The sequence below is a fragment of the Lycorma delicatula genome, chromosome 9 (assembly GCF_047948215.1).
Source record: "Lycorma delicatula isolate Av1 chromosome 9, ASM4794821v1, whole genome shotgun sequence".
Taxonomy (NCBI): Eukaryota; Metazoa; Arthropoda; class Insecta; order Hemiptera; family Fulgoridae; genus Lycorma; species Lycorma delicatula.
In genome coordinates this window covers 109,680,941-109,708,384 of record NC_134463.1, presented here as the reverse complement: position 1 = coordinate 109,708,384, position 27,444 = coordinate 109,680,941, and the positions used below count along the sequence as shown (strand labels likewise).

General features: G+C 27.3%; 2 protein-coding genes across 2 annotated transcripts in view; one reads left to right on the top strand and one right to left on the bottom strand.

The window, feature by feature from the left end:
• Positions 1–27,444, bottom strand: part of LOC142330729 (uncharacterized) — a 315,974-nt gene that overhangs the window by 18,570 nt on the left and 269,960 nt on the right. The window lies entirely within an intron of this gene.
• LOC142329802 (vanin-like protein 1) lies at positions 196–25,997 on the top strand. Its single transcript, XM_075374620.1, has 7 exons — positions 196–356; positions 5,109–5,252; positions 9,042–9,164; positions 10,649–10,797; positions 16,942–17,153; positions 19,614–19,823; positions 22,984–25,997. Exons 1-7 carry the CDS (start codon positions 276–278, stop codon positions 23,937–23,939), a joined length of 1,875 nt encoding a protein of 624 aa, XP_075230735.1. The 5' UTR covers positions 196–275; the 3' UTR covers positions 23,940–25,997.

The window sequence follows — 27,444 nt, the reverse complement described above, 5'->3', positions numbered from 1 at the left end:
AATATAAATTTGAAAAAAAAAAACAGTTTTTATTCCATAAATAATGAATAATATCCACTAAAAATTACAATATTATTGATAACAATATGACAAATTGTTTGTAATCTCTTTTTCTAGGTAAAAAAGGAAACTTATATCGAGTGTAAAATAAATGTTTGTGTATATTAGGTGTGGTTCTATAGCATATCATATCTTCATTAAACAGATAAAAAATAAAAATGTAACCACAAGATATTAACCCATTATTATCATTATATAAGTGTCTCTAGCTGTGCATGTGTAAATGTGTATATGTAATAATGGCAAAGTGTAATATTGTAATTTTAATAGTATGTTTTTCTGCATTACTGTGTCAGGTAATAAAATTAATACATATTAATTCTTTTAATAAATAAATTTGTAATTAATTACTTTCAATATAATATGGTTTTAAATAATGAATGAAAGTGTCTAATTACTGTAGAAAAAACTAGAGATGAAAGATGAATTATGAGTAATGACTGATAACTATAGTCACTGCAATTTCAACAATTCTGAAAATAAGGAATTCCTATTCTTCTGTACACAAATAAAACAATCATTTATGTTCAAATAATTAAAATATTTCTTTAAATCATTAAAAATTATATTAAACTTTAACATCAATACAACAGGCTCAGGAACAAGTTTGGCCAAAACAAACTGCTAAACAAAGTCGCAGATTGTTTTTAGGTAGCATTACCCTAAAGTAAAAACATAACTTTCAAACAAGTTTATTATATTAGAGCCCTGAAAATTATATCACTCACAACCAGATGTTACATATCATCTGAAATATCTCAAGGAGCACCAACTCCTCAGAAGTAGGGTGTGAAGTAAGGAATAAAATGTCACATTCAATGGTACCAGATTCCATAAATCATCTAAGTAAAGAAAGCTACGAGCTGTTCTTTGCTGTTGGAATTTTTTAGTGATCACTGCAGAAGAGCTGTTAATCGTAGTTATTTATGCTGTTTTAAATTTATTTTTAATAATGTTAATATATTAATTTAAATCAGAGGTTTTATGAAATACGTTTTTTTTTTAATTATGTACCGAAATTAAGAAATATTTATAAGAATGACCTATGCTAAAAAATTAGTACAACAAATTCTACTAATTAATACAATAAATTATACAGGAAAATCTGTTCCTATTAACTTTTTTAAAATAATAATAAATATCAAAATACCATTTTCATCTGAATTCATTCGCAAAACGTCCAAAACTCTTTAAAACATAATAAATAAATAAAGATCAGAAGTAATTGTTGTTCTGATTGTTAAAACATTCATTAGTTGACTGGTTTGGAAATTACTAATATAAAGAGAGAAAACAATGCTTATAAACCATTACAAAAAATAAATTTTTTTATTTACTTTTACTAATTTCCTGGTATCTACTACTAATGACTTGTTTATTTCTAACAATAAAAATGCTCAACTAGTTTTGTTTTTCTACTTTAATATTATTATTTTTAAATGGTTACAGGATTTTTTCTGTTTGCAAAATTATTTTAACAATTACAATAGGTCTTTCTTCTTAGTGTATATGAATAATTTATAGATTTCCATCTGATCCTTTTGTAAGATTTCTAAATAAACTGTTGCAATTCTTTATTTAATATTTCTAATAAAATCAATAAGCAGTAAATTTAATATTAATTTTCAAAACAATCGTATACATAATACAAATGAGCTGTTACTCAGTTTGAGTTAGTAACGTTTTTAACTCCCAACCATTTAAAATTAGAAGTATCCTGCCACCTGAACTGAAAAAGTTTTTTAAATTTACCCATTAATACTTTTTGGATTTTTCTTTTGCAGATCATGGCCTTTCAAATCATAACTTTTCAGGTTGTAGAAACATAAATTATAAATGAAAATACATGATGATATACGGAGTTTATTTATTTTTTTAAATGATTATAAATAATGATTTAACTAAAAACTTGAGACCTTATTCTTGAAAACAAATTAATAATTTTAATAAGTAATTAATTTTTTGGTGAAAAAATGAGTTTTTTTTCAAAAGGCCTTTCAAAGGTTCTTTAATAAAAAAACAGACAGTGATAACAGAAAAGGCTCCTATGCTTGGATTATAAAAGGAATTATAATTAAATCTCAGTACTAAATTCTCTAGCTCAAGGCTAAGGAATCTTGATGAAATATTGAAATTTAATTTGTTACTTTTTAAAATTGTTATGAAAATTAAACACAAAATTATGCAAACATTACTCACAATTCAAAATAATTATATAAGACATTTAAAAAACAAGTTATATAAAAAGTAAAAAATATATGGGCAGTTATTAAAACTGGAAGTTATGAAAGTAAGAGTAATCAAACTTCAAAGAATTCTACTACAGTTTCTCTCAACCCCTAGTTTGAGGAACAGCTTTAATAAATTCTTGTCTGGTATTTCAAACAATAATAGTATTGATCTATTTCAAGTAAAACTAATTTCCTTGAATATTTCTATTGATGAATCAGTATATTTATTTTCCACTGATACCCTTCAAATTAAAATTTTCAATTTTATTTAAAAATAAACATTCAGTGGAACTCATAAAATTTTCTTCACAATTTTAAAAGAAGTTACAGGTGTTAATACTGTCCCTCTTTCAAATTAAATTAATGAGTCTTTCACTATACTGGTAGTCTTGCATTGTTAATGCCATCTATAAAAAATATTCTGTACTTAATTTACAAAATTACAGATCACTTTTGTTATTGTCTACATTTCCTTAAGTAGATTTAATATCACTAATCATGTAGATAATATTTCCATTAATGATAAACAATACTAATTAATGATGACAATACTATTTCTCTTGTTCATAATCTGAAATTTCTGAATATATTATTAAATGACAAATTTCTCATGGGAAGATCAAACTGATTTTACCTACAACAAAATCAAACTATATTGTTTCTTTTTGAAGTGTCTTATTATTGTCTTATTAATGTTTTGAAGAGTATTCATTGTTATGAAATATTTATTATGCCTACTATACTTACATATAAAAAAAATCACATCTTGCAACTACTTGAAAAAGTCACAAGTTTTAAAATGGCTTTCAAATTTTTGTGTAGTAAATAAAATTCATGCTGACAAGTTTATAACAAATCAAAAGTTCTGTCTTTACCATAAAATTATTTAAAAAAATTCTATAAAGTAACAATATTTGCTTGTTTTAAACCAGAAAACTCATCTGTTTCATGTTATACAAAATAATCTTTGGCCTACAAAAAAATAACTTATTATGAGTCAGTTTTTATTTTTAATAAATCACCTACCTAAAATATCTTTTTATCAATTTATTTAAAATAAAATTAAAAGATCTTCTCTTTGAGATTGTATTGCTCAACTAATGAATTTTTAATTAATAATAATCAAAAAATAGCAACCTCGCATGCTTTATTATAATTTATTGCTTTTTTTTTTGGTTTTCCATAGGGAGAGGAAAAAGCTCTACCAGCCACCGCAAAACCCACTCTGATGGCAGTGCAGGGCTCTCACCCGCTAAAAATCCTCCCCCTCTAGTCTGCCAATCCCTATGGCATGTACTCAGCCTCTGCATGATCACCTGGGCTCTCTTCTATCTGATTCAAAGCGACCCCATGGTATCCCCTTGGGGCGACTGACAGACAGTAACTCCGGGGAGCCCCACTGCCCATCCTCAGAGTCTGACCTCACGATCATTCGTCTTCAGACTCTGTGCCTTGGTTCATCCATTGATCCATATTCTGTCAAATTCTCTCCTCATGCACCTTTCCACATATCATGGTGGAAACCATTGTCATTACTTGATCCCACTTGTCCTTGCTGCTAAGCATTACTCTTATTATACTGTTCACGCCCACTATTCCTTGCTCCATCAGTCCAACTCTCTAATCTTGCCATCTTGGGCAGGAGAACACAATGTTCTGCGGTATCCTGTTCCCCATAATCATGACATTGGTTGGTGATGCTCTTACCCATCCATTGTAAGTAATCACAAAAACATCCGTGGCCAGACAGGAATTGGGTAAACTTGAAATTCATGTCTCCATGGCTTCTCTCTGCCCAACTTCTGGCATCTTCAATGAGCTTGTGTGTCCATATACCCTTGGGTGTTGTTTGCCACCTTCCATTCTACTCCGTGTACAGCTCATCAACTGCTAACCTCCTGTTTCTATCGTTCACAATCCTCATCCATGCAAATCCTCATAGCATGCAAATCCATGGAAAGAACCCCCACCATCACTGATGCCGCCTCTATGCTTATGGTCCTGTATCCAGGATTTATCCGGAGGTTAAATCTGCATTGCAGCCTCATTAGTCAACCCACATTGCCTTGTTTATATTTTTATTGTTTACTTCTATTTTTTTTTTAATTTAAATTTTATAATTAATTGTACATTTGTGAAGCATTCTGATCAAAGTTTGCCACAGTTCTTCTTCTTCATCCATCCAGGCAAATGCCAGGGTACTTTTTATCTATGAAATAGCACATACACAAATTCCTGATGTGATCTGTATAATTTATTATTCTACATAGATAAGAATTAAATATATTTTATTAGCTACAAATTATTGTTATCAAATTATACATAAATGGTTTTAATTACACAATTTTTCTACGTATGATAACTTAACTGAAAGTTGTGGAAAACATTAGCCTTTATTTATTGTCACCAAGTTTACTTATAACTTTTCATTTAATGAGTCATAGTATCCATTTAATTCCTGGTTCTTCTGGTATGTATATTCAAGGGCTCCCATTTAACAGCAAATGTTGGAAACCCTAGATCAAAATTACATACCTTTTTTCTTACAACACATGCTTTGTAATGTATCTACACATACAAATAAAAATATTTCACACTTCGCAAATTAAAATATTTATTCTACAACATAAAAACGCACATAAAATGGTAGACATGTTCTGCATATTTTCTCTACATGAACAAATAAAGGTGTAATCTTTTTAAAATCAGGGGGATGGATTTTTAAATATTAAAGTGTCAATTACCACTATAAATTAACAATGTTAATGTAGGCTAACTATAATTATTACAATTAACATTTTATAATTTTTTTTTTAGTGTTATGCCAATACAGAAACATATACAGCTGCTGTTGTTGGATTAAAGGCTGAGAAGTTTTTGACAAAACCAGAATATACTTTGTACTTCAACGTGCAACATTATGCAAGCATTGCAAATTACCTAATGAATAATACAACTAAAGTAAGTTAAACTAAAATTTTGTATAATAATAACTAAGGAGTATTCTTACTGAACAAACAAGAAATAGAAACATTTGCAGTGGGACTTTTTAAATTAAAAATTGAAGAAGTATACAAAAAAATATTGGTATTTTCAATTCTTTCTAAAATTAATTGACTATAGGTAGTATCAATATAACATCAAAACCTAACTTAAAAGAAGTGATTTAGCATATAATTAACTTAGCTAAAATAGCTAATCTCTTCAGTTATCTAGTCTAAAGATTTAGCTCTGATTTTTAAATTAAATACATTATGTATTGGATGAAATTCCACTTTCTCATTACTAACAGATTCTTTTTTTAACCTCTTTTTTGCTATACACTTCTGATAGAAAAATATACTATTTTGTATTACAATACACTAACAGTATATGTGTTAATTCTATTTATACATGATTTGATTCTTTTTTAAATGTAACTGTTTAGTACTACACTAACTTAAATCATATTACGTTACCACTTTATTATATATAAAATACTAACACTATTTTTACAAAACAATAAGATGACAGTCTAGCACATAAATTGATTTTAAATGACAAATAAAGATTTTACTTATTGTATAATTTTGATAATAAGATATCTATTTTGGCAATATTGTATCTATATAAATAAAGTTAACAAATAATCTAATTATACACAAGTAGTACAAATAACTGCACCTCTCCTTATCTAGTGTAACGTGAACAAAATACTGTTCTGATATTTTATTAAACATTTCACTTTTTCATATTATACTTAAATATAAAGAAACTTCTTAGATAGATTAATTGTTTACAAAGAGTTTTATTTCTTGAAATAATATATATTGGTTAGGGGAATTGCAATGTTACATAACAACAGCTGGAGGTTCAAAATTGTCAAGAATATTCATACTTTTAAATAAGAGTAAAGCAATAAAAAACATCACAATAGATAACTGAAACATTCTTTTAGGAATTTCCAAAATGGATAACTTAAGTGAAAAGAAAATTAAGATATGGTAAGTAAGTTTTTCTCTAAATACGGTACATTGATAATCTTCTCTGAGTATCTATCCCTGATTACTATAATTTTAAAAAAGCTACTTTTCAACAAATAACATCAACTTGTGATCATGAATGGGACAAAGAAAATCAAAAGTCAGAACTAGATTTATTTCTGACTCAGTCAAGATGATAAAATTCTGAACTATTGTGGAGGTACATACAATTATTCATAACCATTAATATGTTATCTGAAGACAGATTTCACCTCATACAGTTCATCAGATTTCTAAATGTACTGACATTAGGGAGACACTGTATTCAGTAATGAAGGCAGATTGAAAATTATGTGTATACTTATTTTTATTGATTATTTGAAATGATTAATTAACAGGGTTTCACTCACATCAATGATAATGATCCTGTGGCAGAATGATGATTAAGATCTGTGTTTTTTAATAATCAGAGACGTATTAAAATAGAAGTATGTTCAAAGGAGATTCTTATTAATTGTGGTGTTAATCAAGATTGCATATTTTTTGTCTTATATAACTAACAAAACATGCAAAGCTTACAATTTTACACAGTAATGCTGTTTTACAAGAGCACACAGTCAACTTAAAACATTTTATTGATGCCCTTCTGCAGGGTGGTAGGAGTGAAGTTCCTATTTTAAATCCAAAATGGCTCGATTTTGGAGTAAACTTCATTTAAAATTTTTCAAATGGTTTAATTAACTTATTTGATTACTACAGTAACAGCAACACTAGTAGTAGTTGAATAGCAAGCGTTTCAGTCATAATCTACACGTCTCAGGATCAAGTCTTTGTGATTGTTTTTATTACGTTTTTAATTTTTTTTTCTTACTTATGCACTAACACAATGTAGATGGGGAGTGCTTATGCCTCCTCTAGGTTGTGAAGCTGGGTTGAGGGTGGGCTGATGTGAGCTTAGCTTTGCTGAATTCAGTGTGAGTCAGTCACTTCGGTCCTTAGCAGGGACTGTCCTATGTGTAACGGTATTGGAGCCCTTACTGCTACGGGCGAACGCGGGAGAATTTTGTCAGAAACAGAAGTTGATGGTTGAATTACAGAAGGAAAACAATTCTACTAAGATATGCAGCTCATTTCTTGTCTTTTCCAAGACATATTAATTCTGTTGATGTTAATAAACATAGTTTGGCTAAACAGTATCGGAAAAGACCATCTTTTCCAGACTTGTTAAGATAAGAAGATTCCAGGTCTGTGCAAACTATGGTATTGATTTGCCATATTGCCAGTTTCCAAAAGAGAAGTCCCACCATGGTTAATGTTAATAGTGGAGGGCCAGATCAACTTCAAGAAGATAGAACAGGGATTATCCGAAGTTTATATTCAAAATGCTTTTTGACGACTGGTTTTTGAATATAAAAACTACACACTACAGCCATATTTTTATCAATAAGTCAAAGACCGAGAACGGCATCTGAAGTTCTTTAGTCGTAAATGGTGAATCCCACTTTTGGAGCCTGTCCAATGTAGCTAGTGTCTATATAGCGGTGTTATACACAATTCAGTAAGCTCATCGTTTGTATCTCATTAAAAATAGAAGAGAGTGTTTCTCTGCTCCGATTCCTTAAATGCAATCATTGCTTTAAGGAGTAGATTCAATCATGATGCACTTCAACACATTTTAAAAGGAATTAAAAATCTCAACTACCAGATATGGAAAAATGTATATGGCAGAGCTTATTACTATACACCAAGCTCTTCACTACACAGAAAATTTCTGCAAAGAGATAGTGCTCATATATTCTGACTTGTTAAGCACACTAACTGCGATTCAGAAAAAGAACATTAAGTACATCCTTATTGCAAACATTTTGTCCATTCTTTGTTTTAAATCAACAAGGACAGCGATGTGTATTTGTAAGCACACCAAGGCATGCTGGTATCCCAGGAAACTAAAGTGCAGATGAAGCTGCCAGAATGGCAATACTTTGTGATATGGATATGTTTCCTGTTTGACTGGCAAATGTTAAAAATCCCAACACGATCAGAAACACTTGGAGTAATGAATGGAGAAGGCTAAATACCAAATTAAATGCTATTAAAACTTCTCCATTTAAAAAAGGGAAGAACAACGTGAAACTGACTCACTGAGAACAAGTGGCGGTGACCAAACTTAGAATCGTTCACATATCAATAACAAATTCATACTTGTTAACTGGCGAAGAAAGGCCAATGTGAAGTGTATGTGACAAACAGCTTACACTCCACCATCTACTGGAAAAGTATACTATATATAAGGGACTCAGAAAGAGTCCCAACAAATAATATTGCTGCTGTTTTGGAAAATGGTAAAGAAGAAAAGTTAGTTGCTTATCTATATGCCAGCAGACTATTAACAAGTCTGTAAGTCAGTACAAGTTGTTTGCTTAAAGATTCTCTACATGAAGCAGATTTTTTGTACGAACATAGATTTGATTTAATCATTTTGCAATTGTGAAGACTTCCGATTTTTATTTTTGTTTTAATGTATTTTTGTTGTTTTATTTAATTATCAGGATCCTTTATAACCTGAAGTGTTATTAATATAACATTTATGAATGTTTAATATTTCATGTATGTTTTTTTTACATTTTTAAATAAACATGTAAGGGCCCTTTACACTCTTACATCTAATGAACCTGATGGTGATCTAAACTCTATTTTAAAGAATGTGATGAGGACTAATTACTTATAAGTCGATGCTCGAAAAAGAAAAAAAAGATTATTTTTGAATTTTTTGTTTGTTTTGATTTAGGTACCAGATATAATTGTGTTTCCAGAAAAAGGATTATTAGGAGAAAATGAGCCATATCCAATTGAAGTTCCATCAACTGAAGATTTTGTTATACCATGTATTTATGGCAACCGATATTCAATGGTAACTATTATATCAATTATATGTAAAAAAAAAATAGAAACTGAATTTGGTTTTTTCAAATAAATTAAAATTAAAGCTTCAAGAATATTACATATAATTTTCTTTTTAGTTTGATGATAAATGGTTTAATAGTAATTCAAGAAAAGTTTAGAAAATAATTAGTAATTTTTAAAAAGTTCAATGAGCCTGAACTATATCAGAAACATTTATTTTATTTAAAATGAGGAGCTTCGCTATTTACAAAAAACTGTAGATGTATTACTCTGATGAGTAATGAGTGTAAAATAACAAAACTGTTTACACAGCTGTTAAAAATAAACTGTTGAACTGGTTGGAAAATATTAACCCTTTAATGAAAACCAAAATTGGTTCTGCCCCTCAAATGACTGTAGAGATAATGTACTCATACTTTCATCCTTGATAAACTGTCAGATAATAAAAAATAAAATAAGGTGTATGTAATAATAGTAATAGATTAAAAAAGCATTTGATTTTGTATATTACTCTTAACTTTGGAAAAAACTGTATTTATTTTATATTAGCTAAAAGTGGATATTGCTGTCGAAGATTATTACAAGAAATTGAAAGTAAAAATTAAACTGAATTACAATAAATAATTTGCTAAAGAAGCACCTGTAATGAGAGGCATATTGCTAAGTGATTCCATTTTAGCAATACTGTTTATTATTTTTATTAATGACTTGGATGACTTTCAGATTCAACATAATTGCAAGAAGATTAACCACAGGATTGCATTATATTCTTCCTTTACGCTAATGATGCAGTTTTGTTTTTTAATATGTAATTATGGCTACTATATGGGGCAGATCTACATAAATCATCTACAGATTAACATCAGGGGTAGAATCATAATTCTTCCTTTTAAGAGAAATTCATCTTTGGAAAGTTGATAAATGTTTCACAAAATGTGTTGCATAAAGTTCTCAAAGTTGGAGAACCTAGAGGTTAATAGTTGTCATACATTACAGCCAACATCACCCCACAGAGACTATGAATTTTTTGTCTAAATGTTGCTTGGTTTTTAGATTCATATGGTAAGCAAATAAATACTTCCATACGAAACATATAAAACTTTAAAAAAATAAATTAAGGGCAAAGTTTCAACTCAATTTGACATATTGATTTAAATGTTATTCTTGTCATACTGTATGAAAACATAACTGAGTCATCAAGCAGTCAGTGATATGTAATATGTAAAATGTTTCTTAATTAACTAATATATGAAATTTAAAATTACATTAATAACTATTTTTAGGGAATGTAATATGTCAATAAAAATCTAAAAGCTTGCTTCAAGTTTTTTCATCAAAATATTATGAATATACTGTACAGGCTGATTATACTATAAGATCTGGTAAGTAAAAGATAGTGTAGAACTTAACTATTCTTATTTTATTAGATATCATCACAGTTTAAAAATAATTTATAAAATTTTTATTATTTTTTATTTTTATTTTTTTTAGCCATTAAGATTCCTTTCATGTACTGCAAGACAAATGAAAGTTTACTTAGTTGTAAACTTAGTAGAATCTCACTTGAATGCTTCAACCAACCAAACTATGAGGTTTAATACAGATGTTGTATTCAATAGGCAAGGAGCAATTGTAGCACGGTAAGTAGTATTCTAAAATTTTAAATACATGAAGTAAATTTCTTAGGATAGATATAATCGTGTACACTTAATAATTATGAACTAATTTTATTAATCATGGCCCGTTGGTATTGATATATAATTTATTTATATAATAGTTTCCACTCACCAACAATCTTTAATAGTAATGCTTGAGCACTTTTGGATTACCAATCCATTCACAGGAACACTGATGTCTTATAATTATAATTATTTACTTCATGTATCATTAATTATACTAACTGGAATTTTAAAAATCATAAATATAACAATTGATCGTCAAAAGGTAAAATAATAACTACATTATCCATGTCAGTATACAGGTTTCAACTGCTATTGTTAAAAGTACAATTTGTATTGTTAAAAGATAACAATTGAGATCTTTATACTGATATGTCAGATAACTTTGACATTATTTTACCTTTTGGTGATCAATTGTTATGTTTATAATCTTTGTTTTTAAAATTCAGGTTAGTATAATTAATGATATGTGAAATAAGTAATTATAATTATAACACATCAATGTTCCTGTGGATGGATTACTAATCTGAAAGCGCTCGAACATTCTATTAAAGATTGTTGGTAAGTGGCAACTATTATATAAATAAATTATGAAGTGTTATAAACAGTAAAAATCTTACCAAGCAGGCTTTTGGTAAAAGAAAAAATATTGATACATTACTTAACCTCAAAACTTTTATACCTTAATCAGATATTAGGAAAATTCATCAATGTTCTAATAACAGAAGTGAAATTTGTATTTATTACTTAAAACTGCAGTAATTTACATTCTCAAGAATAATATATAATGACTATATAAAATTATCATGACTCAACAGACTATATGTGGATTCTATACATTTTGTTCAGCTAGATAATTCCTGATAATTTATGTGAGAAGAAGCTATCAATATCAAAACATTTGATATTGATATTGAGGATTCAATCATGCTTACATGTTAGAAACAAAACTTTACACAATACAATCTATGACCTTAAATAAAATAAATTTTTCTGGTACCAATATTTAATGAAATTTTGTAAGTAGATCTGATGCGAACTTATAATTTTTAAAAGTTATTCTACGCAGTGGCTGCTTTTTGGTCAAATGTTTTTTACATTATTTTTGGTGTTCCTTCAAAATGTCTAAACTAGTCTTCAAGGAACAAAAGTAATAGAGCTATAAGATTATTGTTTGGCCCCTAAACAAGCCATGTAACCTGATACTCATTAAAACAGAATTTTAATTAGGTAATCATTTATGTCTATCAAATGGATATAAAAGTGATATTTTGGTTTTAAGTAGTTTTGATTTTGATAAAATGAAAATAAAAAAAAAAATTGTCTTCTTCTGTATTTAATTTGCAGACACCTAATTGGTAACTCTTACAGGATGCAATATTGTCATAGATTTTCAAAATATTTGAAATATTTTAATACATTTATAAAGCATCAATATCAAATGCAAAAAGATATCAATATCACAAACAGCTGGGGAATTAATATTTTGATTACATTCTATTAAATTTATAAAGTTGTATGCAAAGGTTTTATTTATACTTTGATTTTCACATTTATTATTATAAATATTATTACTTTAAATGCTTCAGGATTATTTTGACTTATAGTTTCATTATTTTTTATTCTACTCGCATAATTTTATGAAATATTAATATATTTCAGAATTAAGTTTCCAAGAGCTTATATTATTTTGAAAACTATTTAATGAGTTTTAAATAACTCTGATTTTTTAGTTTGGACAACCTCTACAATCAACTGTTTAGTTTATTCAATTCACTAAACTCTTCAGGTATGAGCAAATGTTCTATTGAAATTCTCCTATTAGACTATTTGAGAAATCATGCCAAGGAGACAAATAAATAGAGTCATGAAAATACAGAAGCTTTTAATCCATCCATTTAGGTGTCACAAACGTCAGTGTTATAAGAATAAATTGTAAAGTTTCAATCAGAATCTTTGAGACATCAAATCTCAGAGGACACAAAGACAGTTGTAGCACACAGAATTGTTTTACTGATTCCTCACTTTGTCAAAATGACTTTAAACTTTTTAAATACAATTAATAAAAGTAAACTGATAACTTTTTATTATTCTACAGATTTATTGTAAAACATTTTCTTCCAAACCTAATCAACTTGTTAGAATATATAAGAATTAATTTATATATATAAGAATTGTAATGCAAAACAATATTTTATTTTCCACTTAATTAAAACAAAATTTCATAATGCATTTAATGATTAAGTTTACAATACTTAAAAAATGCTTAGAAAACAGAGATGTAATATTAAATAAACAAACATTTATTCTGAACTGCATAAGTACATTGAAACAACTGTAGCATATAAGAGTGGATTATTAAATGTATTTACATTAGTAATCCTTTCAAATATAAAAACTGAATAATAATAATAATAAGCTTCTTAAAATATTAAATTATTTTTTTCAATTATTAGAACATAGACTATTAAATTATAATTAGATATGATGTAATAGCATAAATATTATATGATAAAATAACATAAATGTATATACTATGTAAACTAAATAATTTTCAACAATTATTACTGTGCACCTGAAGGTATCCCTGTAGGCAAATGCCTGTATTTAGATAACCTTTGTAAGCTGCAGCATTTCGACAAAGTCAAAAATAATAAATTAATATAATATTAAATATAACAATAAAAATAATTATTACAATTTTAAATTTAAGTACACTTTATAAAATGCCTTATTTATTACAAAATAGAGTAAATATAATTTTTTCACACCAATTATCTTTGCTATCATGATTAATAAAAAATATTTTGAGTAGTTAAAGATATTTTAAATACACTACTTTTTTTAAAATTCAAATGCAATATAAAAACATGATATTTTTTTAATGTTTTGCTGGTAAGATCTTCAAATGTGTAAGTTTCTAATCACATTACCACTTTTCAAGTAAAACACTCAAAATTGTTACCAAAGAATGATAAGAGTCTGGACTGCTGTCACCCTAAAAAGGGCTGTTTAGTAAACTGGTTGCTGACATAGTCAACACTGTTGGTTGAGGAAGGGCGACATCAATCTTAAACCTTTTTCTTTTTAACCTCCGGGTACACCTTTAGGCATTGGCATTACTTCAAAGGATGAGATGAATGATTTGTAGCGTGTATGAAGATGCCATGCCTGATTGGGATTCGAACCCAAGACCTCTGATGAAAGGCTGAGATGCTACCGCTCGCACCACAGAGACCGGCAATCTTAACCCTTTTACAAGCAAACAATTTTTGCCCAATTTAGGAACCACCCTTTTTTTGGAGGAGTTGAGAAATGCAGTAACTTACTGAAAAAGACAGAGGTTAAATAGTTGCGTTTTGTAAAAATGGTGTAAAATACTTCAAAATAAGTTACTGACAAGAATTTGGTGTCAATGTTTTTGCATTTTAATGTGTTTCTTAAATCACAAAAGTTGCTAGATTATTTTTGTTAATATATAATTACATTAAAATTCTTTTCTAATAATTTTCGAGTTATTTTGAGTTATTTTAATTTTCGAGTATGATGTAGCTTTAAAACAAGAAATTTTTTTATTATGGTAAACCTAATAATTATTTTTAGAATATATTCATAAAGGATAAAGTTTCAACTCGTTTCCATGAAAAAAAAGAATAAATCATAAAATTATTTTTTTTTTGTTGTAAAATTGTTAATTAAGCCTCATAATATAAAATGTTACATTCCAATTATTAAAGCTACTTGCACCTTTCCAGTTCCATATTTAATCACCAAGGTACTAATAATAAAAGTTTAAACAACTATTTACACTTTTTAGGTTTTTAAAAGGTTTTATTTGCATTTATGCTTCAAGAAACAAAGAGTGACAGCCTTCCTGGCACTTGGAGCATATTGTCCTTGATCTTTTTTCCTTTTTCTTGCAGCTTCTGATGTCCTCCTTTATTTGAACGGACCCAGCAAGTTTTTTCTTTTTTTCTGGAAGTTTTTTCAATTGTCGAGAAGACACAGCACTCATCATGCCACTGCTTCGCCCATGCATCACCAACCTCTTGAATGATAGAAACAATAAACTGGTATCTATCAAGAGGCTTAGTTGCATTTTGTCTACATGTTAATCAGTATAAAATATTTGCATTTAACAGCATTCTAGAGAAAAAATCAAAGGTGACTTTCTTCCAATATTTAAATGTACATTGCTGATCTAGATATGAACAATCATTTCAAATGCATCAATCCCACCCATGTAGGTGCTATAATCTGCGACGATAGCAGGTTTCTCCGTTAAAAGTCTGCCACGCCATTCATTATTAACGGGTATGTTTTTTATTTTATTTTAGATAGAAATTAATAACACAGGTTTTGTCTGCGTTTTCTTCTCACAGTAAGCTAAAAGTATTATATTGCATTTTTTTTTTAAACTGTTTCTCTTACTTTAAAATTTTTTTCTGGAAAACCCTTTTTATTTTGCCTGACAGTTCCTGTTACAAACATTTGTTCTCAATAAAGCCATTTTATCAGAGGAATGCAAGTAAAATATTTATCTATAAAAATATGCTATCCCTGTTTTAAATAATTACAAGCCAAAATAACTTTTTTTTACAACAGTATAGGCTAGACAAAAATTTTTTATGTCATTTGTGTCTTCAGTTGACTGCATCTGTACAGCAAAATGATTTTAAAACATATTTTGAAACAGCATCTCATAAAACCCAAAACTTGATCCCCCAACAATGATGGTGTTTATTTGGTAGGTACTGCATCAAAATTGTTTGGTTTCTTGGTCCCCCTTAATCTTTCATCAATCAAAATTTTTTGGTTGGCTTTTAGTAATGTTGAAATATATTATTACAGTAATCTATCAGAGGCTGAAATTTCTGAGATGGGTCATAACCATGTTCATTCGATTAGGCAACTTATTATTGTCAATAATTTTAAAGGTGCAAGGATATTTTCAAATCTAGCTTGGGTAAACATTTTGTCAAACCATGGAATAAAGTGGGAGTCATTCTTACCCCAATATAATTTATTATCAGTTTTCTGTTTAGACATGTTAAAGTAACAAAAGCCAATATTTTGGATGTTGTAACTGATATCCAAGGCTGTAGACGGCTGAGAGGTGAAATTCTGGTAGCCCTATTCATGTTAGAAAGGGATTGGTTAGCATACCTGTTCCTTTCTCTTACAAATATGTTTAGCAGTGTTTCACAGAAAAATAATTTGAAAAAGTCTATTGGATTTCTAGCTGTTAGAAGGAATGTGTTTCAGACCAGGATTTTCGTGAAAGCCAAAATTTTGTTCAAATATTGGTGGCGTAGACTCTAAAATATCTTCCCACTCACTTTCATCATCATTATTATAAAAACTATCGTATTTTGAATCACTAAGAACTTGCCTGTTAACAGGAATAAGCCTACCCTGTGCAAAACACTCTGCATAACCTCACTTTCATCTGCACTGCATCCAGTACTAATATTTTGTGACAAAAGCAAGAGTCCCGATGTTGAGTCTTGGGCAGGATTATAATCAGGGAAATCATAAATACTGTTATCATTACTACAAGAGTTGGATAGAGCAAGTTTACAAACTCACTACTTCTAACAAGTTCATCTGCCACTGTTAAATATAGTATAACACACTAAAAACAAAAATAAAATAAAATAACTAACATAATATAACTACACAGAAAAAAACATTAGATGCACAGAAGAATACAGTAATAAAGTAACTAATAACGTAATAAAGTAAAATAACTATAAAATTAAAATAAAAATTAACAACAAAAAATCATCAGTCATTTGAGTAATCCACTTCTATATTCTTTTCTATTTTGTACTGATCACTTTTCCTTAGTATACTCCAACATTCTACACATCAATCTTTTAATATCATTTTCATTTTATACTTCATTAACCTACGTAATTTTAAACATTATCAATCTAAATATCTCTATTTTTTGTTATTTTTCTTTTTTAACTTTCTTACTGTGTGCTTTGTTAATTGTATTGTATTAATAATTAATTAATTTAGATAACTTTACATTATCAAAAATATGAAGAAAAAAAATTGGTAAAATAAAATTAAAGTTGTTTTTCAAAACTTTTTCAGATATCGTAAAAGTAATCTTAATGAACCAGGTTATGATGTACCAGGTTTACCAGAAGCAACATCTTTTGAATCAGATTTTGGAGTTACATTTGGTTTATTCACTGGAAATGATATATTGTTTAAAGAACCGATCAATACTTTGCTTGAGAAGAATCGGATAAAGCATTTTCTTCATCCAACCAGATGGGATAGTGAACTTCCTTATCTTACTGGTAATTTTAGGCTATATATAATTTAGCCTAGTATTTTAGTTTTAGTATTTTTTTTTCTAAAAGTAGAAATAAGTATTACATAAATTTATTAAATTTAATTAATTATCATGAACTAATTATAAACCAATCAGCAATAGCATTCTTATAGTTTTTCTGTAATAAAGGGAAATTAAATTATTACTGTGATGCCAGAGAACAGATTAAGATTTACTAAAATAAATTTTTCCCATAAAAATGTACTAAATGGTATTTTTGTTTGACTTCAATGCATAAAGCATTAATTTTAAATTATCCCACAGATTACCTAGCATAAATTGTTTATGACAAAAAAGTTTTATCTACTATGAGCATAGTCATGAAAATTGTGTTATCAATGGAAGAAAGGAGAGTAACATTACTTTCCATCAAGGTCATTTTCACTAGATAAAACATAAATCCCACACCCTGAAATTGGTCTAGGCTGGAAGTCAAATCAGTATTATAAAGTGCTTACAAAAAATTAAGATTTTTTTTTCCCCCATAAAATGTCTTAAAAACTGACCTTTCTCTGAGAGTAGGAGATCAGTAACCTTTTCCTCTGATCTTTGCATAATCAGTAGAAATAACTCTTTAAAGAGCTAAATATTATTAAAATAAAATGACCATTACTGGTTATTTATATAATTTATTTGTTCATTACTATTTTTAACTACTGAAATGTCATTTAAATTTTAAGTGTATTTGTAAATTGCTTTCTGAATATTTCCCTACTTTTAAAATTTATTTATACTACATTTAGTTTATTCATAATAATTCAATCATTTAACTTAAATATTATTTTAATTTAAAAGAGAAGTGAACTATTTGTAAATTATAACTAACATGTACTGTAAATATATTTAAAAGATTAGTTTTAGGTGGTCAAATGTTACAGTTAGTGTAGAAATATGTATTATTTTAGTGTCATTGGAGTGTATATATATATAGAATGTTCCAAGATGTATCTCCTGAACTTTAGTTACCGATTCAGGACACGAAAATAAGTAAAATGTTCATATCGGCATAGTTCTATTTTGCTTTCCTTCTGGATGCCAGTTTGTGATTTTCAACAAAAAAATTATTTCTCAGGAATGGGTAAACCTACTTTAATTAAATTTGACAACTCTAAAACTACTATCTTATTTTACAAAATAAAAAATTTTAATAATGTCACTGTAAAAAGTTTCCAAATGCCGGCTATCTAATTTTTTAATCTTCAATATATTTGTAATTATTTGTTTGATAAAATTTTTACTTATACAAAATTTATTAAGCATTTTATTTTGAACAAAATGAAACCACATTTGCAAAAATTTGTTGACAAACAGTGGAGTAATTGCAGGCAATTAACCTGGCAGTATACACTTGCACACCTAATGCAAGGTGAAAATTTTTATTAATTTACTATTATTAATAATTTAATTATTATTATAATTTAACATATTATTAAATTAATTAAATTATTAATAATTTTTATTACATTTGATGGAGGAAACAAAAACAAGCAAATATCAGTTTGCATTAGGCGCGCAAATGTACTGCGAGAGTACTTTTGAGAGTTCCAGCATTCAAGTCCTAGTAAAGTCAGTTATTTTTACATGGATTTGAATACTAGATTGTGGATACCGGTGTTCTTTGATGGTTGGGTTTCAATTAACCACACATCTCAGGAATGGTCGAACTGAGACTGTACAAGATTACACTTCATTTACACTCATATATATCAACCTTATTCATCCTCTGAAGTATTATCTGAAAGGTAATTTACTGGAGGCTAAACTGGAAAAAGAAAGAAAGAACAGGAAAGTGCATTGTCAGGTTAATTGTCATTAATCACTCTATTCTTTGTCAATGGATTTTTACGAATGTGGTTTAATTTTGTTCAAAATAAAATGCTTAATAAATTTTATCATAAGTAAAAATTTGATCGAACAAATAATTACAAATGTATTGAAGATTAAAAAAATTAATATTGCTGCCATTTTGACATTTTTGAAGATAGCATTTTAAAATTTTTTTTTATTTTGTAGAAAAAGACACGTCTTAGATCTGCCAGATTTAATTATGTATTTGTTTTCATAAAGGTTTCTCTACAACTATTTTTGCTGCTACCTCTAAATCTGTCGTCTGGGCAAATACTCATGGATATTCATGTGGAAGAAGTACTTCTCCTACACTTGTACTTTCTCCATACCTAGATCTGGGCCTGTCTATGGTTAATGAAAATAACTTAGGGAGTGGTTGGACTGAACTACAGATGATACCAATCATTTAACTGATTTGAAGTAGCGTAACATATAAAATTTTTACCGTCCTTAGTAGTTTATTTATTTCCCCTCTATAATTACTATCATAAAAATATGTATATGAAGAGTAAATATTTCACTGCAACTTTTTTATGATGTATAATTAAATTTTGACATACCATATTAAAATTTTCAGGCATTCAAATTCAATCAGGATGGGCATATGCAACAAACTGTATACTTTTATCGGCAGGTTATAATGATCCTATGGATAGTAACTCAGGATCTGGAATTTATCATGGACATTTTGGACCAATTTTATACTCACAACCAGAATCTAGTAAAGCGTATGCATTAGTTTCTGAAGTGCCAAAAGATACAAATCAACCAAAAAATGTAATGAAAGGTGAGTTCATGCTCTTTATAATTTAAGTTTTTTTAAAATTATATATTTTGTTTAAAATATTTTATTATTCAGACTATTATTTTAGAGCAATAAGGATGTAACTAAAATAGGTGCAATGGAGAGTCACTCTTTACAAAAAAAAATACTTTACTCTAAAATACAAATAAATGCAGTACAACAAAAAAACATACATTAAATAATTCTTATACACACTCTGTCTCAATTTGTCTTTGCTAGGACAAGAATAAATTACTTAAAGACCTTTGGAAACGTTTAAAAAATATTTAATGACAGATAAAAATTTTGTTCAACAGTTACAAAATGTTGTAATTAAACAACGAAAACACAATCCAACATGGGTACTTTTCATGCATAATCTATCATAATTCCTGCATATTTTTCATGTGAAGTGAAATGCCATTATTACCAATAGTTTTATTAATTACATTTTCAACAAGGTTGATGACAGCAGTAATTATTGATTTATACAAGCCTGGTTTGGTAATAATTAAGCAGGTTTTTCAAGATTTGTTTAATCTTGAAAAATGTATTACCAGCAATTACCCTTTGTTATTACTGATAATATATGTTCATTAATAATATTAATTTAAAATTTTTATTTTCAGTAGTAACACACTGAACCAAATCTGATGTTAAAATGTTTTTTAAAAACTTATTTCAGAACCTTTTCAGTAGTTTTCACGACCCTGTCAATGACTGATGGTGCTGTTTTTATTCTAGCATCAGTTGTGTTGCTGATGACAGTTTTTTATGTTTAATTAGACATGTATTAATCCTATGAATGTAGTTGAAAGTTGTGTGATTTGAATCATATCTTCATTTAGTAAACACAATAACATTATACTAAATGTACAGATACAATAAAATCATGCACAATTTTTGATTATAATTTGAATATGTGTCTGCCTAGTTAAAAAACTGCTAGAAGTGTCATCAAATGATACCATTGTAAAGTTGGTAAAGTTAACAGTCAATGAGGCAAAGACAAATGAAAACATTTTAAATAAAGGTTTTTAAAAAGTTTTATTGCAGAACATGATTTGGTTAAACAAAACATTCAAATTTGAAATTATTTATAACTAATTTATCATCCTATTTTAATGATTTAGCTTTCATAATTTTAGACAAAGGGAATAAACTTGAACCAAATACAGAATTAATAACGCAAATATAAGAATCATTACAACATGTTTCTTTAACAATAACCGGAACTGTTATCACTGACTTCATTTTTTTGCCTGTTAGTTATAAATAGTAATATTGCTAGAAACAAGACTAAAGCTGCAGTTTTTAATTATTAATTTTTTTTTATTAGCAACTGATTTATTTGGGAGATGTAAACTTTGGGTGTTATTGATATAAAAAAAAACTTATTGTAATTTTCTTCTTGTTCAGAAACAGTAATTATTTTCCCATTTAGTTTGTAGTTCAATGTCAGGTAGTATAATAATGATATCTTTCTCCCTAAAGTTACTTATAATATTGTATCTTATTTCAGCCATATTAAAAAAAGGTTGAAATAATATTGTTTCTATCTCTTTATTATCATAAACAATTTTATATTTTTTAATAACATATACATCATTCCATATCTAGCAATATAAAAATCTCTGTTACTTTGATAAGCCTTTATTTCTGATTTTTTTTACTATACATTTTAACATATTTTAGACCATTATTTTAATGGAAAATGAAAGATAAGGTAATAAGAAAATATTTTATGGAAACATTGCATTAAAAATGCAAGATTTTACAGAACACTTTGAGAAGATGCACTGATGAAACATCAATCCAAAAATATCCACTCAAACACATTAACCCAAAGGGTTTAGAGTGAATAAGAGTATCCTTTCAAAAATACCATTACTATGAAAATCTGGTAACACAGATTCATGAATTTACATTAGATTACACTGCACCAGTCAAAAATGTAATTTTTTTGTTTTGGGCTAAAAAGACCTTTGCATTATCACCTCCCAGACAAAAATGTGGTGTTTTTTTACTTGTACGAAGTAAAGGAGGTATTGTGATCATTAAAAATTTCGGTTTTCAGATTTCAATGGAAATAACCAATTTTCACCATCCCTGAATCCATTTTGATTGGTTTCAGTGTGACATCTGTACGTACATATATATCTCGCATAACTCAAAAATGATTAGCCGTAGCATGTTGAAATTTTGGATTTAAGACTGTTGTAACATCTAGTTGTGCACCTTCCCTTTTGATTGCAATTGACTGAACCAAAAGTGTCCAGAAAAGCCCAAAATTAAAACAAAAAGAGATTTTGGACTTTTTCTTAACTGCAGTAATAAGCCCTCATTGACAAATTTTCAATGATTTATCATAAGTGGTATTTATTTTCATTGGTTCCAGAATTATAGCCAAATGAAATTTTAACTAACGAAATATTTGGATCTTATATTCCCTTATAAGATCAGTTCGAAGGCACTTCAATTCGAATCAGCTTCATATCTTCTTTTTAACCTTTTTTTTTTATTTAAATATATTTAAATATTATATATTTAATATATTATATATTTATATATTAATATATTATTATATTTAATATTTATATATTTTATATACAAAATAAAATTTTTGTACTTTTTTAAAAATACATTTTTAAAAAAATGTGCATATTTGATTTAACAGACATAAAAGTAAGTCATGTGGTGAACCCATCAGACTTTTTAAAATTGATATAAGGCTTCCATTGTTTATCATTTACAAGTCATTAATTATTTTGTAGACTTTATTTTTAAAGTTTAATTGACCCTTCATTATAAATTAGATTATGCTCAAGAATTGCTGCTTTTTAATAAAAAATATGGATAAATAAATAATTTTTCTGATTTACCTACAAAATTACCTTACATCAAAGAATCCCCTAACTTTATGGTTTTCCTAGAATTTCTCAGAAATTAGTGCATTAAAAAATTAAAGGACTTGAAGTAAAAAAAGTCACTAATAGAATATTGAAATAGCACTGAAATGCAGCTTCTTTTTTCATTATTTGCTGCAGATGTCAGCATTAAATGGCTTATAAAGATAACCATAAATTAATTTAAAATTAGTAAACATAAAGACAATTATAAAGACAAAATATAAAATCAAATATATATAATTTTTTTTTTTCAGGTTTATTGTACAATACAAACTCAAAACCAAAGTCATTTGTGACTCAGTTAGAAAGAGTAATAACACAACCAAGCTTATTAATGGAAATGAGTGTGGATGAAATGGAAGAAAAGATGTGGAGTAGGCATTTACCATCAAAATCAATGAAAAGTATTGTATTTAGAAGTATGTTGAAATTAAAACGTGATAATATCAATTCATATGAGACAAAATTAATAGAATCAAACTCAATAAAACCAGGATTTAGTTTAAAAAGAAATGAAACGGTCAATATTACTACTGAAACAAATATTAATGAGACAATTTGTACAGGAAAAAAAAATAAATTCTGTTGCAAATTTGAAATCAATGTAAATAATTATTATGCAGTAAATTTAACAACATCTGATTATATTGTAAGCGGTGATAATTTTACAAATTATTATTATCGTATAGCAGTATTTGATGGTAACAAAAACTTTTCAGATGGTCTTAATCCAGTACCAAGTCGTGTTCAAACATGTGGTATAATACCATGTCTAAATAAAAGTGTTAATTCATGTGGTATTCGAACAGATAACTATGATACTGAACCTCCAACAATTTCACCACCTGCTGCAATAGTGCATCTTGGAAAAATTTTCACAAAAACTAGTACAAAATTTAATTTTATAAAAATAACAGCGGAAATTAGAGGTAAAGATTCTGATATTTATCCAGTTTTATTACAAAAAGGTTCAACAACAGATGAATTTGGAAGTTTATCAGATCAACCTGTATTTGATTTTTATAAAGAGGATTGCAATGATACAGACAATCAAATGATTAATCTTAAAACAAATACCCCTATTAGTGATTTAGGAAGCATCGGTATTTATGCTAGAGTATATAAAATATCTTCCAGTACAATTAATTCTTTAACTAAAATATTATTATTTTTACCTCTTTTTATAATTTATAATTACTCTATAGTGTAATTAAAAATAATTTAATTCTATAAACAAACCAAAAAGACAGTATTAAAATTAATACAGTGCATCCAAAAATTATCAATATACACTACGTAACAAACCGTTTTTAATAGGAATAAAAGAAACATTTCAGATATAGTTATATAATGGAGAATTCTTAGAATTTTTTTTTTATAGATCATGGTAATTATCTGTGAAGTTTTCAGACTTATTTGTAAAGACATTGATGCAGTTAATCTTTCAATGTCTCATATTCCATCTATTCCTACTAACTGACTGGGTAACAATGAGTTACAGATACTACTTTCCATAACGATTAAATAAATCTGCCATACCATGAAAATATAACATTATGGTACCACAGAACTAATCTAATCTTTTAGACTCTTAGATGTTTAATTATTTTCAAAATGCACTGCAAAGGAATCGATTAAAAATGATCATTCTGTTTACTGTCGATGTTTAAAGTTATCGTAATCTTTCGTTTCTGATTAAGAAATATGATTATATTTTACATAAGCATTATTCTTCTATGTTTAGACAGCTATTTATTAATGTAATTAATAAATTTTCCGATTATGTCAATGATTTTTACATGAGGTTTTACTGCAAGAAAAGATTGCAATAAGATGTATTCCTTATTCTAATTGGAAAAAGCAAAAACTACATGATCTTAAAAAGCGTTCTTTTTTATCAAAAAAGACTGATAAATGACGACCTTGCATAAGATGAATAAACAAACTTTAATTGGGCTTGCAGCCAGTAGTTCAACAATTTAATCTCAAATGGTGCTAATCATTATCAAACACATCACTTCTATTTATTACTTTCATCTATTCAGTTTTTTATGTCCATATTTTCTTCTCTTGTACTGGATTCAGTCACATATAATTCTACCATCAGAATTCTTTCATTCTAACATGTATTTGAACCACACTGTTGAAGGAATTTTTTCTCTAGATTATCAGTCACACTCCTTGGTGCTGCAATTTTTCTTACTGTTTCTTCAATCCAAGTCCAGTGCAACCTAAAGACTCTACAACTACTATTGAACAAATTCTCAGTTGTCTTTTATTTATATATCCCTAACTTTCTGATATGTTCAAAGAATGAATTCTTAAAACTCTGTACCATTTAATACTACTTTGTTATTTCAAACTAACTGTAAAAACAAAACAATATTATTATTGCAGTAGAGATTTATACAATTAAGAAATTACAAAAGTGTAATTTTTTGTGTAATGTTGGAGTAATTATTTCTTTTTACACAAAAAAACTCCCTCTTTTAAGGGCTTAATTTAAAATTGAAAAATGAAAAAAGGAGTAGAATTTTAATAAAAAGTTTTATTTAAACTTCAATTTTTCTTTAAAAAAATTTCTGAACTTTTATATATTTATTATAAATAATGTGTTTACATGCCTAAAACAAGAATGAAGCATAGTTTTCTATTTGATTAATGCAGATGTACAACTGGGATAAAGAAAGGAATTAGATTATTAATTGAATGTGATTTTTAATACTAAATATTAATGAAAATTTTAAATTGAATTATAATCTTAATAAATTTTATTAAAAAATTGTACATCTTTTATTTCACAATCTGATGTCTGAATTGATTTTTTTTATTTCTATTTTAAATAAAAAAAATAATCATAGGATTTACTTTTACAGTTGTTTGGAGATAAATATATTATTAATTAATATTTGACTAATTTACAGAATTTCACAACATTTCTTAGAATAATTAGCACCTATATAACTTACTATTTTAGTTCTCTATTTTTAAAAAAATAATCTATTTTATTACATCTATTTAGATTTTTCTATTTGAAATTGACTAGTTTTAAGTATTACTTAATTTAATTCTTTTTATATTTAATTTAAAAACATTACATTATTATGTCCATCTTTTTATTTGCTACATTTTTAGTTATTAATTTGGTTTAATGTTATTTATAAGACAATTTGAGCTAAGCTTTTAATATTATAAATTAATTCTTTAGTTATTCTAAGTTAAAATAAATAATGTACATTTTGTCTTCATTCCACTAAAAATAATAAAATAAAAAGTGTTTAGTAAGTTAAAAGTCTTTTTTAAATTTGTATTTTCAAAATCAAATTTTATGTTTTTAATTTAATGTTTTATTAATGATAATAATAATAGTAATTATTATTATAAATAATAAATAACATTTAATTTTTTTATTATCTGATGTGAATCATTAGCATTAATAAAAATAAATATTTATTAGCTTTTATAAGTTTCTCTTTATTTTGTTGCGATTGATTATTATCCCTGTTTTAATATACCGAGTATTTTAATATCTCAAGCCCTAACCTACACTAACTAGTTACAAAAATACAATCATTTTTACTTTTTTTAAAAATAAATTTCATAATTTTTTTATCAATAAAAATTATTCTTTTCTTTATAAAAAAATTCCTTCCCTTATTATGATTTCATCAGACTCTAGAGGGGCTTAGAAGATCCCCATCTTATAATTTGCACATAATATTTAATTCAAGAGTAAAATTTAAAAGTAAATATCATTTGCAAAGTAATTTGAATAATTTTTAGATTTCCAACTGTTTAGTACATATATTCACTTTTGAATTAATTAAATTGTAAAAATTTCCTGCTAGATTACTATTGTTTTTGTATTATTTCTAAAAAAAATAAAATGTTGATAGTGGTCTCAAGAAACAATGAGTGTTTTGAGGACTTGAGGTGATCCCTGTAATTATGATCCACTATTGATTCTAGGAACCACCTTGAAATATTTAAAAACTTTTACCGCCTTGAAATTTTCTCAAAAATTAAAAACAATATACAAAAACAATTCAGTAAAAAAAAACAATTTCCTCAAAATAATATTAAAAAAAAACAATATATAAAGAGGGAAATGGAGAGATTAAATGTAGATGTAGTAGGAATTAGTGAGGTTCGATGAGAAGAGGAAAACGACTTTTAGTCAGGTGATTTTAGAATAATTAACTCTAAAGGGCAGACAGGACTAGGTTTCATAATGAACAAGAAGATAGGAAAGAGAATAGCGTATTTCAAAATGCATACGATAGAATCACTATAAGAAGGATAAAATTAAAACCTATAAGCCAACAATGATTGTTAATGTTGTCTATATGCCTACAAGTGCCCATGATGATGCTGAGGTAGAGTATGTATATGAAAAAATTGATGAAGCAATAAAACACATAAAAGGGGATGAAAATTTAATAATAGTTGGAGATTGGAATGCAAGCATTGCAAAAGGCAAGGAAGGAAATATTTTGGGTGATTACAAGCTGGGCAAAAGGAATGAGAGAAGGGGACCAACTTATTGAGTTTTGCATGAAGTATAATTTAGTAATTAGCTACACCCAGTTTAAAATCATAATGGAAGAATATACTCATGGAAAAAACCAAGTGATTGGATAGATTATATCATGGCTAAATAAAGATTTAGAAATCAACTTGTCAAATCCAAAGCTAGTTGTGGAGCAAACATTGAC

What these genes read in the sequence shown, in the direction of transcription:
- LOC142329802 (XM_075374620.1), top strand. Translation starts at nt 276, where the DNA reads ATGTGTAAATGTGTATATGTAATAATGGCAAAGTGTAATATTGTAATT. An exon ending in TTTCTGCATTACTGTGTCAG is followed by an intron (nt 357 to 5,108) that starts GTAATAAAATTA and finishes TTTTTTTTTTAG; the next exon opens with TGTTATGCCAATACAGAAAC. An exon ending in TGAACTTCCTTATCTTACTG is followed by an intron (nt 17,154 to 19,613) that starts GTAATTTTAGGC and finishes TAAAATTTTCAG; the next exon opens with GCATTCAAATTCAATCAGGA.